This window comes from Podarcis melisellensis (genome assembly GCF_964234715.1).
Source record: "Podarcis melisellensis genome assembly, chromosome: 16".
Lineage (NCBI taxonomy): Eukaryota > Metazoa > Chordata > Lepidosauria > Squamata > Lacertidae > Podarcis > Podarcis melisellensis.
Genome location: NC_138533.1, coordinates 33,554,995 through 33,569,221, shown reverse-complemented (window position 1 = coordinate 33,569,221; position 14,227 = coordinate 33,554,995). Strand labels below are relative to the sequence as shown.

General features: G+C 47.6%; 1 protein-coding gene across 1 annotated transcript in view; it reads left to right on the top strand.

Annotated features, from left to right (window-relative positions):
- The first annotated feature begins 224 nt into the window (after positions 1 to 224).
- Positions 225 to 14,227, top strand: part of MMP17 (matrix metallopeptidase 17) — a 157,786-nt gene continuing 143,783 nt past the window's right edge. The window contains exon 1 of the mRNA XM_081893365.1: positions 225 to 1,234. Within this exon, the coding sequence (XP_081749491.1) occupies positions 1,103 to 1,234 (132 nt within the window). The 5' untranslated portion in view covers positions 225 to 1,102. The remainder of the gene's footprint in view (positions 1,235 to 14,227) is intronic.

Sequence of the window (14,227 nt, the reverse complement as noted above, 5' to 3'; positions counted from 1 at the left end):
CAGCAGCGGCCCCAATGCTCTCCCAGAAGAGACGCGTGCGCCGCCGGATCCCGCGCGCCCCTTTCTTCGGAGGTCGACCGTCCCCCTTAATTCCATGGAGCTCTCCAAAAAAGTGCGCGTCGGATCGCAGCCCCACGAGCCCCTCGAGGCGGGGAGCGAACCTCCGTGAGAACGGGGGTGGGGGTGAGTGCCTTACCCCCAAGGAAACGTGGATTCGGTTCGTAGCCAATGGCTGCTTCTGGAAGAGGAGGCGCTGGTGGCGGCGGCGGCAGCAGCACACCACCGCCTCGGTTTCTCGCTGCCCACCGAGGGAGCGTTTTCCCGAGACTGAGCCGGCCCCTCCTCTTTCCCCTTAGCGCCGCCCTCCTTCGCCTCTCGCCGCCTCCTCAGCCGAAGGACTTCCCCGGCTGGAGCTGTGCCGCCTTCAGAGACGAGCGAGAGCGGAGCGGCGGCGGTTCCTCGACGTGGTTTGCTCGCCGGTGTTCGCGCTGCTTGGAGTGGCTGGCGCGTAGCGCAATCCGGAGCTGGATTTTATTATATTACCCTTTTTAGAAGAGAAGAGGGAAGGGGCGGGCGCGGCGAAAGGGACCCACTGCCAACAGGTTTTCTCTGTTTTCTTGCGGTCCGAGAAGCGAGGGCTCCGTCGCTTTGGCGTGCATCTCCCGCTCGCTTCCCCGAAGGCGCGCGGCTGCGCTGCGAAGGGAGCCCGGCGCGCGTAAAAAAGTTGGAGCGTTTGGCTGCCTTTTTCTTTTACACCTTCGGATCTGTCCTTTATTTTCATTTTCAAATCCTTCCCCTCTCGCTCTCGACTCCCTGCACTCTCCCGCCAGGAACGCGAGCCAGAGAGCAAGGACGTACGATGTCCTCTCCACTGCTTGTCTCTTGACGCCCGAGGTGGCGGGCCGGCGGCGGCGTGGCCAACAGCAGCTCCCGCAGCAGCAGCGGCGGCGGCGGCGCTACCCGGAGGCCGCGGAGCTCGGATGTCGCCGCCCGCCTCTCTCCCGCTTCGGCTCGGCTGTGCTGGACGCCCTCTGCCCCCTTCCTCTGAGGAGCCTCGGCAGCTGCAGGAGGCGGCGGTGGCGGCGGACTAAGCGCAGGAGGGATGCTGTGGAGCGGGGCCCCCCGGCAGAGTGCTTTCCCGCAGGAGATGTTTCTGATGCTCGCCTTCTGCCTGGCTTCGCGGCGGACCCTGGCAGCGCCCACTCCGACCGCTGAGGACATCACGCTGGGAGTTGTGAGTTGGCACCTGCCGGGCTCTTCGTGGGGTTTTCTGCCCGGGGAGGGAGAGGAAGGGGGCCATCCGAAAAAACAGCGCGAGAGAGTCGTACGCCAAGCAGCTGAAAAGGGCTGTCAATGGCTACAAGGATGAAGTTGGCGGCTGTTTTTGGGGGGGGGGGTGTATTCTCTTTATTTAATCTCCCACGCCATTCTGATCATCACTGGAAGCCAAAGATCCCCCCGCCTCACCCGCGAACCCCATTCCCAGCGCCGCTTGTGTTGGGCGTGTGCGGAGCTTGCTGCGCGCTCTGGGGTATCTGCGGGCGCACGATCAAACAAGGGCTTCTCCTATTTCCTGGGGGGCGTGCGCGGGTTTTTGTGGTGTGTGTGTGTGTATGTTTAAGGTGCCGCGGGATGGAGCTGGTCACCAGCGTAAAAAGAGGGGGAGAGGTGGCGTGAGCAGGGGGACAGGTTGTTGCTTGCCAGCGCGGCGCGGGTTACTCGAGAGGAGACGACGCAGCTCTCCAAGGAGCGTTCTCCTTGTGTGTGTGTGTGTGCGTGTGTATGCGCGCGTGTTTGTTTTGGATTGCAGCCATCCTCTGGTCTGATTCCTCGGAAGTAAGTCTCAGTGTTCCTTCAACGGGGACTTTACTCCCGGGAAAGGGCGCAGGGATCTGCCGCTTTTGCAGCGCAGTCTCTTGTCTGAAGTAGGTCCCGCTGTTTTTAGAGGAAGGATGGAGGCTCACCGCTAATAAATGTGGGTGTACGGTTGCGGTCTGAGTCAGCCGCTTGGTGGTGGCGGCGGCGGCCAGAAAGTGGGAAAACACTGCAGTTGGCAGTGGTGCCCACCAGTTTCCCCAGGCTTTTAAATCCCGTGCAGATGGGGCGTGTTTAGGAAAGCTTCTAGTCCTTTGCTGATTTAGTAACCTGTTGGTCTGCTGTGAAAAGGCAAAGAGGAAATATCTCTGTCTGTGGTTAATACTAATGGTTAAAAAATTAATGCCACTGTTATCGTTATTTGTCTGTGTGTGGTTCTTTCCTCCTTCACTGCATGATAGGCGTTAGGCAAAGATGATTCTGGTTCTCAGTCAAAGACGTCAAGAAGGCTCCCACTCAACCAGCTGATGCCCTGGAATCAACCCATCCTTATTTGGGCATTTGTTGGAATCTCTTCCCTAACCCGGGTCTGTATATGTGCAGCAGAAGCTAATGAGCCTATTGGTGATGGGTGGTTATCTCCCTTGCTGGCCTAGCTCACTGGCCAACAACTGGTGGGTCGCAGCCTGATCCAACATACAATGAGTCTCCAAATGCATGTCTGGGTTCAAAGTGGGTCCTAGGTCTGAGAAAGTTGGAGTTACCTGGCCTAGATAGTTGCCACCTTACTGCTAGTGGCATCATCCGGAGATGCAAAGCAGGGCTGCCCTGTACCTTAGACCAATTTCTGTGTTTATAGGAGTTGCTCTATTGCACTCATGGCCATTTAGGGGACAGAACTGCAGTTTGCCACAGGCCCTGCCCGCCCCCCCCCCCCCATGGATGATGAGCGTGCTCTGTAATAAACTCAATCGCCTAGCTGTTGTTGTCTGTGAGAGCCGTTTATCCAAGTAGCTATTGAATTTCAGGGCAGTTGAGGTGGAAAATCCCAAAGTGAGAGGCAATCATATTGAAGTATGAGATAGTGAGCATGAAACTTTCTGGAGCTAGTTTGACTGATGTTTCAGAACTGAGCAAAAACTTTCATTCCGTCTTTATGGAAATGTTTGGCCAGCTCAGAGGAACTGGATAATAATGGTCTTGGTTTGGCCGACTCTGATCTGGTGGAGAGAAGACTTGAGTTGAATGCTGAGCTCTATATATCCTAGAGAGAGACATGCAAGCCATGCAAGTCAAACACTGAGTTGATCTGAAACCTTCATGAGTGTGTGCAGGAGCTAAGCCTGGTGTACAAAGATTGAATTTGCACCCATTGCTCTGACCACTTTTGCTTCTGGCCTTGCCCAACACTGACCTGGTGCTCTCAGAAGTTCGCCTAGAAGGGAAAGTGTTCCTCAGGTGGAAAATGGTCCCCCATCACTACTATAGATCTATGAAATAAATAAACTCAGGAAGTGAGTCATAAACCAAGATGCTTCTGGTTTGATAATTGCCTCTGATGGATGCACCTGGTGGCTTTAGCCAAGATAAATTTGTGGGACTGGGAGAAACTCTCACTTAAGTGGTGTTAACAAATTCTGAGACAATGGGTGTAAAACCTCTTGATCACTCAGGTGGTATAGCTGTGCTCCATATCTGATTTTAATAATAATAATAATAATAATAATAATAATAATAATAATAATAATAATACAAAAGCCAGCTGCTAGAGTGTTTCAGGGCCTGGTTACCAAGCAACTCTCCCTATGTTCCGATCGGGTAGAAGTGTTTCTTCTTTCTGTCCATATGCTCCTAGGAAGGCAACCTAGAAATCACTGTAATTAAGATATGAAAAGTTATGGGACATGGTGTGGGTTTGCTAGGGATCACCTGTAACTGAGACCCCATCTCCAGTATACATTTAAGCAGTATCTTACTACTTTGAGCAGTCATTGCTCCCCGTCCTCTTGCTGCCAAAGCATCCCAGGAACTGTTCTTTGGGAAGAGTCCTAAGAGTTGTTAGGAGACCCCTATCATCTTCATTGAGCTACAATTTCCACGGAAGAGGGATTAGCTAATAAACCTGATCTCCCAAATCCTAATCTGAAACTCTACACGCAATATCACATTGATTCGCTGGCTCTAAGTGTGCATGCTTTGAACCTCTGTTGGAATTCCTCTGGATTATTCTATTTCCCCCCATGCCTTTCCCTCCTAGGTGTGCTGGTGCCAAGAGACTTCACCTGACATGAGATTTGATGTACTTTTCAACAACCTTCTTATGTAACTAGCATGTTACCTAGTTAATTTTTAGCTGGTGGTTTGCATTGCCGGGCAAGCTATGCTTGACCTTAAATTTGATTTAGCAACTAAACCTGTAGAGGGTTTTACAGAGGGTCCGGTCCAGGTTCAATCTTAAGTGCCTCCAGGTAGGGCTGGGGAAAACCCCTGCCTGAAACTTTGCGAAGCCTCTGCCAGTTAGTGCAGACAATACTGAGCTCAAGGGGCCAATGATCTGACTCATTATAAGGCAACTCCCTCCAATGTATGGTTTTCTCTTCCGCCCCCCTGAAAGCAAATGCAAACTTCAGGAGAGGTGTTTTCCTCATGATCACAACAGGGAAAGAAAGGGTTAGACTCCCGCTCCATGCCTCCTCTCATCTTAATTATCAGCTGCCCCCCAGGAGATGCAATTTGCATGTAAAAACAACCAGTCTCTGCACCATAGTTGCAAAGATGCATTTAGTGTCAAGTCTGGTTTGCCCCACCATTTATTGCTCTGTTCCTCCAGTGCAAAGCTTTTTTTATGTACCGCTTGATTGTGTCTTCAATATTGTTTTACTTTGCTGGTGGTTGTCCTGGGATTTTATTTTATTTTGTAAACTGAAAGACGGCAGGCACATGATTTTTTATTTTATTTTTTGAAACGAAATAGATTGAATTTCATCTTCTATCAGAGACAGGGTTTAAATGGTGTGCTGTGGAGAGGAATGACTTGGGCTTGCTTTCAGATTTAAAGGGCCCTCCCATGGGCGTGCCTGGGGTGGGGTGTGTGCTGGGTGTGCCAGGCACTCCCACTTTTTAAATCAAGGGAAGCAGGCAGAAATGCAGGCAGAATGAAAAAGACTGGTTTTAATTTGGAATGGATCTGCAGCTTTTGTCTGGCGGTGGGGTGATTGGTTCCAGCAGCAGTATGGAAGGAAGTGGGACTCCCTGCTTTGCAGGCAGAAGCTGCAGATCCATCCTAGCCTTTTTCTTCTGCCTGCGCCTGTCTCTGTCTCATAGCTCTGTCTTCATCCAAGCTTTGCTCTCATCTTTTGTGGCGAGAGATCTGTGGAGGCTGCTGTTTTGGCATGCAAGCAAGGAGGAGCCAGCCTACCCATGGTCCTCCAGATCTGCCCTCTGGTTAGCTTGGCACTGGTCTTTTTCTCTGCAGGAAAAATATCCTGTTTGGGCTTCTTGACCATTTGTGTGGTCATTTTGTTAGCTTTTTGCCTCTTCTTCCTTGTCTTCAATAAATAAATGAAGATCCTGGGTGCACATCCTAATGGAATGTGCTGAGCACACCAGTGGCTCTTCCAAATTGCTGAGTGGTCGTCATGATTTGCTTGCAGAAAACCTATGCGGAGGTTAAACTATGCCCAGTCTTTATTGAGCTTCCGTTCTGATTTGTTGGCAGGGAGGTTATATAACAGTGCTCATTCATCCTGGTTTGCTTGTGTGGGGTTTATTGGTCTTACTGTTAATCGTTCATCCCATGCTTTTCAGCATGTTCCCCCCATTACTTTCCTATCCACAAAAACAGTGGTGAATTTGTTGTGCTGGGTTGACAGAGCGCTTTAATCCACTTCAATTGTGCAAATCTAAATTCCCAGTGTTCACCCGATTCCCTCCTGCAATATACTGACTGTCTGGAAGCAACAAAAAAATTGTCCAGTAGCACCTTAGAGACCAACAAAGTTTGATCCTGGTATGAGCTTTCGTGTGCATGCACACTTCTACCAAGAACAAACTTAGTTGGTCTCCAAGGTGCTACCGGACATTTTTATTATTTATTATTTTATATACCGTATTTCGACTGTGTCAGACCAACACAGCTACCTACCTGAATCTGGAAGCAACAGTCTATCTTTGCCTACATTTCTGGTGTGGAGCACCTCACCTGCTTATACTGTTTGTGTGGGTTATTTTGCAAATGGGATGACATGAACAACTCCACTAGAGGTGTTGGGTTTGTTCCTGGGTAGTTTTTAAAGTAGCCCTTTTCTTCTTTTTAAAGAAAGAATGAATGAATCAATGAGGTGTGTCTTTTTATATTGGGAAATCACTGGGAGTAGATGGGTCTGGGAGTCACTGAAGAATCTCTCCAGAATTGTCATTTGTGTTAAGAGTTCATTCAGTGATCCAACCACTCAGGCAGTTCACTGTTCTGGGAGGACTGTACCACTTTCAAATCCATGTAGAGGGGAATTCTTGTTTGGTGTCTTCCCCCATGGGAAGGCCTGCCTGCCTGACTCTTTTCCTGCAGCCACTTCCTTGACATATAAGCTTTCCGTAATAGAAGGAAGTGCCATCAAACTCCACCTTTCACGTTTTGAAGTGGTACAGTCACCTGAGAAGATACTCAAATCGATTTTGCATCTTTGTAGGAGCCCCAAAAGACCTAATGAAATTGAAGCACTTATTGGGGCAGGAACTGTTACCATAGCTTGCTGTGTTGTTTTCTCATATCTGCGAAGGGGATAGAGCTCAGCCAGTTGGCGCTGCAGTTGCAAGCATTGGACTAGGAATAAGGCAACCTGACTTTGAATCCTCGCTCAGCCATGAAACTCACACTAGCCTGGTTTGCACATAGTGCTGAATCCTGGTTAATGCTCACCATGGTTAATAGACCATGGTTAAAGCAGAGGCATATCTGACAGACAATCCTTTAAACCTTGGTTTATCACCTCACAGAACACGCCTTAGCCGTAGTTAAGAAGCTGGTCTGGATTTGCACATAATGCTAAGCAACGGTTAATATTAACCTTGCATGGAGACGGTCCCCCATTCTCTGGGTAGGGCTGGGAGAGACCTCTGTTTGAAATCCTAGAAAGCCACTGTCAGTCAGTGCAGGCAATAATGAGCTCGGTGAGCCAGTGGTCTGACTCTGTCTAAGGCAGTTTCCTGTGTTCCTGAGAGAGAGGGAGATATCTTTAAAATGGGTGGGAATCAATAGATGTAATAGGTAAGCCCTCTGGAAATGCTGTTTCCTGTCTAATTAGATCATTAAGCTAACATCTCTATCATCACAGTGGCTGCCTTGGCGTTCAGAGAGACACTCTCAAAACCATGCAGAAAGTCAATCAGCCGCTTCTTCCTCTTAAAACTCAGTAGGGAATACAGTGTTCAGTTTGTGAGCCCCTGGGAATGGCTGTGCTGATTGCAGGAGAAATCCAGGGCTTCGACTGCACCTTTGACCTCGTTTTTTATTTATTTATTATTTATTTTTTCATATGTACACCTTGCTTCTATGGTTCTGTGGGGATTCCCAAAGTGGTTTATGCTGTGAAATGAGATTAAAAGGCCACTATGAAATATGGCTGCAAATCAAGTAAAAGGGGAACTGGATAAATAAAATGTATTTAACTGGGCTGCAAACTCTCTAGCCTAATCTAATCCAAGTATGATTTATTATTATTAAATAGTTTCATATGGAGGGATAGTTTTCTGATTTTCTCCCCCAACAGGGTGGGTTTAACTGTCTTCCCTTGGGAGGGTGTTTGGTTGAATGGGATGTCACGTACCAAAAAACCCCCCAGAATGTATAACAGTATATGCAATTTTGCAATTGAGTAGAGAGTCTTTTCTTCCCCCTCTTTCGTGATATTAGAACTTGCGGGCATCCAGTGAATGCTGGAAGATTCAAGACAGACCAAAAAAGGACTTTTCACAGAGTGCCTAGTTAAATTGTGGAATTTGCTCCCCACAAGAGGTAATGATGGCCACAAACATGGAGGGCTGTAAACAAAGATTAGGCAAATTCATGGGAAATAAGATTTTTGATGGCTAGTGGCCATGCTGGTTATGGTCACACCTCCACTCCATTGAAGGCAGTATGTCTCTGAAGAGCAGTTGCTGGGGATCACAGGTGGTTTCAGGGACTGGCTGGACACTGCAGAGTGCTGACCGGCTGCTGAAGAGTGGGCACCTGGAGAAGGGGGGCGGGGAAGAAGGAATCAGTGATTTGGGGAGCTTGGAACAGCTGAGAGATCAGGCAGGAGAAGCTTCAGGATTGGAGAGTGAAGAACAGGTGCAGGAAGTGGGAGAGAGATGAAGGCTGGTGTAAAGTCAAGGGCTTCCATGCCTCTTCTTCTTCCTCCTCCTGCTGCCCACCCCTCTCTCACTCCACCATCTCCCAGGAGGAGCAGAAGGTTACATGGAGGCAGAGTCTGTCCCTGCTTTGCCTGCAGCTGGGGGCGATGCACAGATTGGGGAACAGGGCCTCTCTGTTGCAGCAACAGCCTCCTTAGCTGCCCACCTAGGAGTAGCTGAGAGACGTAAGACTGGTGAACATGCCTCTCCCTAACTTGTGGGTGGTGTGCTTTTGACAATGAGGACTTACCGTATTTTTCGCTCTATAAGACGCACCAAACCATAAAACACACCTAGTTTTTGGAGGAGGAAAGCAAGAAAAAAAATATTCTGAATCTCAGAAGCCGGAACAACAAGAGGGATCGCTGCGCAGCGAAAGCAGTAATCCCTCTTGCTGTTCTGGCTTCTGGGATAGCTGTGCAGCCTGCATTCGCTCCATAAGATGCACACACACATTTCCCCTTACTTTTTAGGAGGGAAAAAGTGAGTCTTATAGAGCAAAAAATAATGTAATTCCTTGCTCTGGGCATTCTGTGCCTGAGGACGCTGTGACAGGTGGAGAGAGTGATGCTGCTTTCAGATTCTGGTTGGCCAGGGTGAGAACAGGATTGTGGCGATCACACAGGGTCCCCAGACATTTGGACATTTAATGGTATATTTGATCCCCATGCCACCACTGTGCTCGCTTCCCTGCTGCCACCAACCAGTTACTCTCTGGTAAAACACTGAGTCCAGTCTGTTGTTAAAACTGAACAAAAAAAAAACAAGTTTATTTTACAAACGTTAACAAGTTTACGGTTATCTGAGAATATTCCTGTCAGTATCTTAACTTTAGTTTCTTTACCGGCCTATACCTTCCTAATACCTTCTGACTGATTATCTCAACTGTTTGACTGACTCCTCTTAACAAATTCTCTCGCTCTCTCCCACCAGACTAGCCCAACCCACAGACTTTTCTTATCTGTCTCTTCTAACTCCAGACTGTCTTCTTTACAACTCTAACTCTCTCTCAAAAAACCCTCTGTGCTTATACACAGTTAACTCTGCCCCCTGAGTTCCCATTGATTAGTCATTTTACAATTAGTTAATCCTTTCCCTATGAAGCCATTATGATGTCACACACATCGGAGGGCAAACGCTACAAGGATGTTGGACCAGATGGTCATTGCGGCAATTTAAAAAAACAACAACATTTTTTAATCTCCCCATTTCCTCCAAAGAGTTCAGGGCAGCCCACCAGTTCCTCTTTCCTTCACTCCCACTGTTTTCCTCAGCAAATCTGCAAAGTGCCATATTTTTCGCTCTATAGGACGCACTTTGTTTTAGAGGGGGAGAACAAGAAAAAAAATCTCCCCCTCTCTGCTCAGCGCCCCTTCAGCGAAGCAGCAGGAGAAACGGAGCCCCTTCCATTTCTCCTCCCACTTGGCTGAAGGGGTGCTGCACAGCTCTCCCTCTCTGCTGAAGCCAGGAGAGTCTTGCTCTTCCGGCTTCAGCAAAAGGAACCCGAAGCCTGCGGAGCGCAGCGGGAACTCGCGCTGCGCTCCGAAGGCTTCAGGCGGCTATCCCTGAAGCCTGGAGACCGAGAGGGGTTGGTGCGCACTGACCCCTCTTGCTCTCAAGGCTTCAGCGAAAGCAACGCGAAGCCTCCGGAGCATGGAGGGAGTGCTCCCTCTGCGCTTTGGAGGCTTCTCGTTGCTATCGCTGAAGCCAAGGAGCCTGCATTCGCTCCACAGGATGCACACACATTTCCCCTTAATTTTTGGAGGGGAAAAAGTGCGTCCTATAGAGCAAAAAATACGGTGGGGCGCCTACCCATGGCCACTTGGGAAGCCAAATGACTAAATAAGGATGTGAACCTTCGCTTGTGTGTCTGTCGTCCACAGAAGGCCTCTAGCTCAGTAGTAGAGCATCAGCTTTGCATGCAGAAGATCTCAAGTTCAATCCCTGGCCTCTCCAGGTAGGGCCAGGAAAGAATGCTGCCCAGAATCCTGGACAGCTGCTGCCAGTCAGTGCAGACCATGCTGAGCACAAATGGACCAATGACCGGACTCTGCATAAGGCAACTTCCTATGTTTTCATCCACTGCACCACAGTGACTTTCAGCTGAAGCCATAAATCCATTGGGTCATCTCGACTGGGTGGGAACGAGTCTGCCGATGAACGGGAGAACAAAGAGGTCTTTGTTTTGGCAGAGGTCTCGGCAGTGATGAGTGGAAAATACAAGACAGTTACTGAAGTGGCTTGTTTGCAGCAAGTGTGCTTGCAAATCTCTGCCTAGAGAGGCAGCGCTCTCTCTCGAAGACATCCTGTTTTGGAATCCATTCCCGCACGCAAATAAACCCTGCTGAAGCGTTATCCCCATCATATTTGAAAGTCAGGAAGCATGAAACGACAGCGATAGAGAATTGTGCTAACCTTTGGAGGAATATTATGTCTCCAAGTACTTTCCGCAGTAAATACAATGTGAATAGAGCTCTTGCACTTTAGAATGATGGCTCTCACACCCCCTCCTCTCCACTGAAAATTGCAGCTAAGATGCCATTCTGCATGATTAGAAGAAAAAGAGCAAGAGAATCGAAGCTTGCAGGAGAGTTATAGACTCTTCCTGTGCCGTGACAGACTGGGGTGAAGCATTCCAATGATGTTAGCTAGATTAAAACTTTGGGATCACCTCCTTTCCCTTCCCCCTAACTGAATTTTAATATGATGGCACGACTTCCTAATAAGCTGCCCAAAGCAACATGAAAGCTGATGGATGGCTCGCATTGTCATTCTCCCACTTTGCCTTCTGAATCCAGGTTGCTTTGCAGTCTGCTATATTCCTCAGTAGGCAGTCTAGCCGAGGGAGCAAAAACAAAATGGTTAGTTGGAGCCTGCCTTGAATGTGAAGAGACCGTGCTGGTGCTTAGCACCCATCCCTCCCTCTCCTCTCTTCTTCTTCTGAATTCAGGTGGTTCAGCTCAAGGAGGGCCAGGTGAATGGCTTTTAGCTCATGGTGATTGGTGCCTCTTGAGGCTGGTAGGCTGGGAGCCAGGGAGACCAACTGTAGAGGGAGCTAGAGGCAAAGGCAGGCAGAGCCAGCTGATCAACCTAGCAAATCAGCCTTTATTGCTTTTAGCTATCTGAGGTTCAGAGGTGGCATTCTGGAGGGCGACCACTTGGAAAGGGTCGGGTGTTTTTAGCCATCACACTTTGCTTGTGAGTGTTCCAGAAAACGTCTGCATGATGCTGGATTATGTGGACCATAGGCTCCTCCAGGTGGCTTGTTTATTGAGCACCCTTATTTGCTTCCATGATGGAAGATAGACCATGTCCAGTCTTCAATGAGCATTTGTTCACAGGGAGCTCATATATGACCATGAACACCCATCCTGATTTGCTGGTGGTCCAGAGCGCTTTAATCCATTTCAGTTGTGCAAACCTACATTTTCAGGTATGCGCCTGGATCTTTCACACAAAATAATGACAGGCAACCCCTTTCTCTAATCCATCTGTGCCCCTTTCATGTTTTCCTTGACTCTGATGAAACAAAATTTAAAAAAATCCTCCCAGTAGCACCTTAGAGACCAACTAAGTTTGTTATTGGTATGAGCTTTCGTGTGCCTGCACACTTCTTCAGATACACTGAAACAGAAGTCACCAGACCCTTATATATAGTGGAAGGGTGGGGTGGGTTTTTTTCTCAGAAGGGTAGTAGGAAATGGGTGATTGGCTCAATGGGTATGGTAAACCTGTTGGTGACTGTTAATGTTTGCAATTAGTCCTACAGGGAAAAGCATGGGGTGGTATGCAGATGACCACAAATAGCTTTAGCATGTGTGATGAGACAAGAATCCAGTATTCAGACCAGGTCTCTCCATAGTTTTCAGTTTGCATGCACACGAAAGCTCATACCAATAACAAACTTAGTTGGTTTCTAAGGTGCTACTGGAAGGATTTTTTAAATTTTGTTTCGACTACGGCAGACCAACATGGCTACCTACCTGTAACTTGACTCTGATGGTTAGGAAATAACCTCCATCTAGTACGAAGCCACTACAGTGGTACCTCGGGTTACAGACACTTCAGGTTACAGACTCTGCTAACCCAGAAATAGTACCTCGGGTTAAGAACTTTGCTTCAGGATGAGAACAGAAATCATGCTCTGGTGGCATGGCGGCAGCGAGAGGCCCTATTAGCTAAAGTGGTGCTTCAGGTTAAGAACAGTTTCAGGTTAAGAACAGACCTCCAGAACGAATTAAGTTCTTAACCCGAGGTACCACTGTATTCCTATAACTAGAAGCTGCAGGACAGAGGGGGCTTACAGGACATGAAAACTGACGCATCAACATGCCTGTTTTGTGGACTTTCTGAAAGTATCCGACTGGTTCCAGGGGAAAAGAAGATGTTGGACTAGATGGGCCTTTGGTCTGATCTAAACAGGGTTCTTATGTTCCTAAGTCTCCAGGGTAATTTTATCTGAATGATCATTCTTAACAAAGTCACTTAAAGTAATGCAGATGGAATCCAGAGAGAAGAATCCTGATTCTGATTTACTAAGCAAACTGAACAAAAATAGTGTATAATTTGAAGAGAAAGGGCTTTGTCTTTCTTGTACATAGCTGGGAGACATACATGCAAACTTACAGGGGAAAACTGCCTCAGAACTGCCCCAAACCATTGGAGCACATGCCAGCTCAGCAAAGATCATCCCATCCTTCCTGGTTGCTAGGCAACACTCCCATTGGTCCCCTTCTTGTCTACTTGACTTTATCATTAGCAGAATCAATGTTAAAGCTGCATACTGAGTGATCCCTGCTGTTGGACTACCAACACTCACGACCCTAACAGATTTTAATCAGAAGTTAGCGGAGTGAGAGGGAGGGGGGAGTGTGAAACTGTGAGCCAATTTGTTTAATAAGGGGGGAGGACAAGAACATATTTTCAAAAACTGGAGCGATTCTGTCTTTGTTTATTATTTGTCAAAACAATAATTAACACAATGAAGTACCAGCATATGTTTTCTTCCCCGTGTTGTGAAACTTTTTATATTCTCTTATAGCATCTGTGTGTTTCATCCTTTAAATGTTTATTTGCTTTTATTTTCTTTGGTCTCCATCATTCTAGCTACAAATCTACTTTTATTCTTTTCTGGGTTTTTTATTTATTCATAAGGAAACTCTATTGTTTTTGTTTTTAAAAACAATAAATTCCAAAGCGGTTTACAACAACGAATTAATGCAATCGTGGTAAAACATGTCAGTGCAATGAAACATGATCAAGACACACAGAAGGCACCAGCCATTAGGGAACAGGCTGGTTTTTAAGAAATGATGGAGACACACCATGATGGAGTGTGCAGTTTACAGGGGTCAGCAGAAAGGTTGGCAGCCCTTGCTGTTGGTGTGAATTTACTATGCGGGCTTTTGTCCTGCACCGACTTTGGAAGTAATGTGGAGCCAGTTAAGCAATCACAATGTTTTTACCTTTTTGCATTCACTTTGCCAGCTCAATGACATGGAAGCTAGCGCATCCAGCTTCAAAAGGCACTGGCCCCAAGGAAGGCCAAATTATTTGCTGGAGATGGATTCAAAGAGATAGGAACTTTTTCTGGACTGATTTCAGCAAGCCCACCCAGACCTATCATAGAGTTACTTGTGCTTGTTTTAAAACAGGGGTCAGCAAACTTTTTAAACAGGGGGCCGGTCCACTGTCCCTCAGACCTTGTGGGTGGCCGGACTGTATTTTGGAGGGGGGGGAATGAACAAATTCCTATGCCCCACAAATAACCCACAGATGCATTTTAAATAAAAGGACACATTCTACTCATGTAAAAACACACTGATTCCCAGACCATCCGCTGGCCGGATTTAGAAGGCGATTGGGCCGGATTCAGCCCCCAGGCCTTAGTTTGCCTACCCATGTTTTAAAAGTTCTACTGATTTTTATTTGTGCTTTCATGGTGATCATGATGTGTATATATTCCTTTCTCTTAATAGTTTCGCGGGTTTTAGCTGTGTTATCTGTAATTTTGTCATGC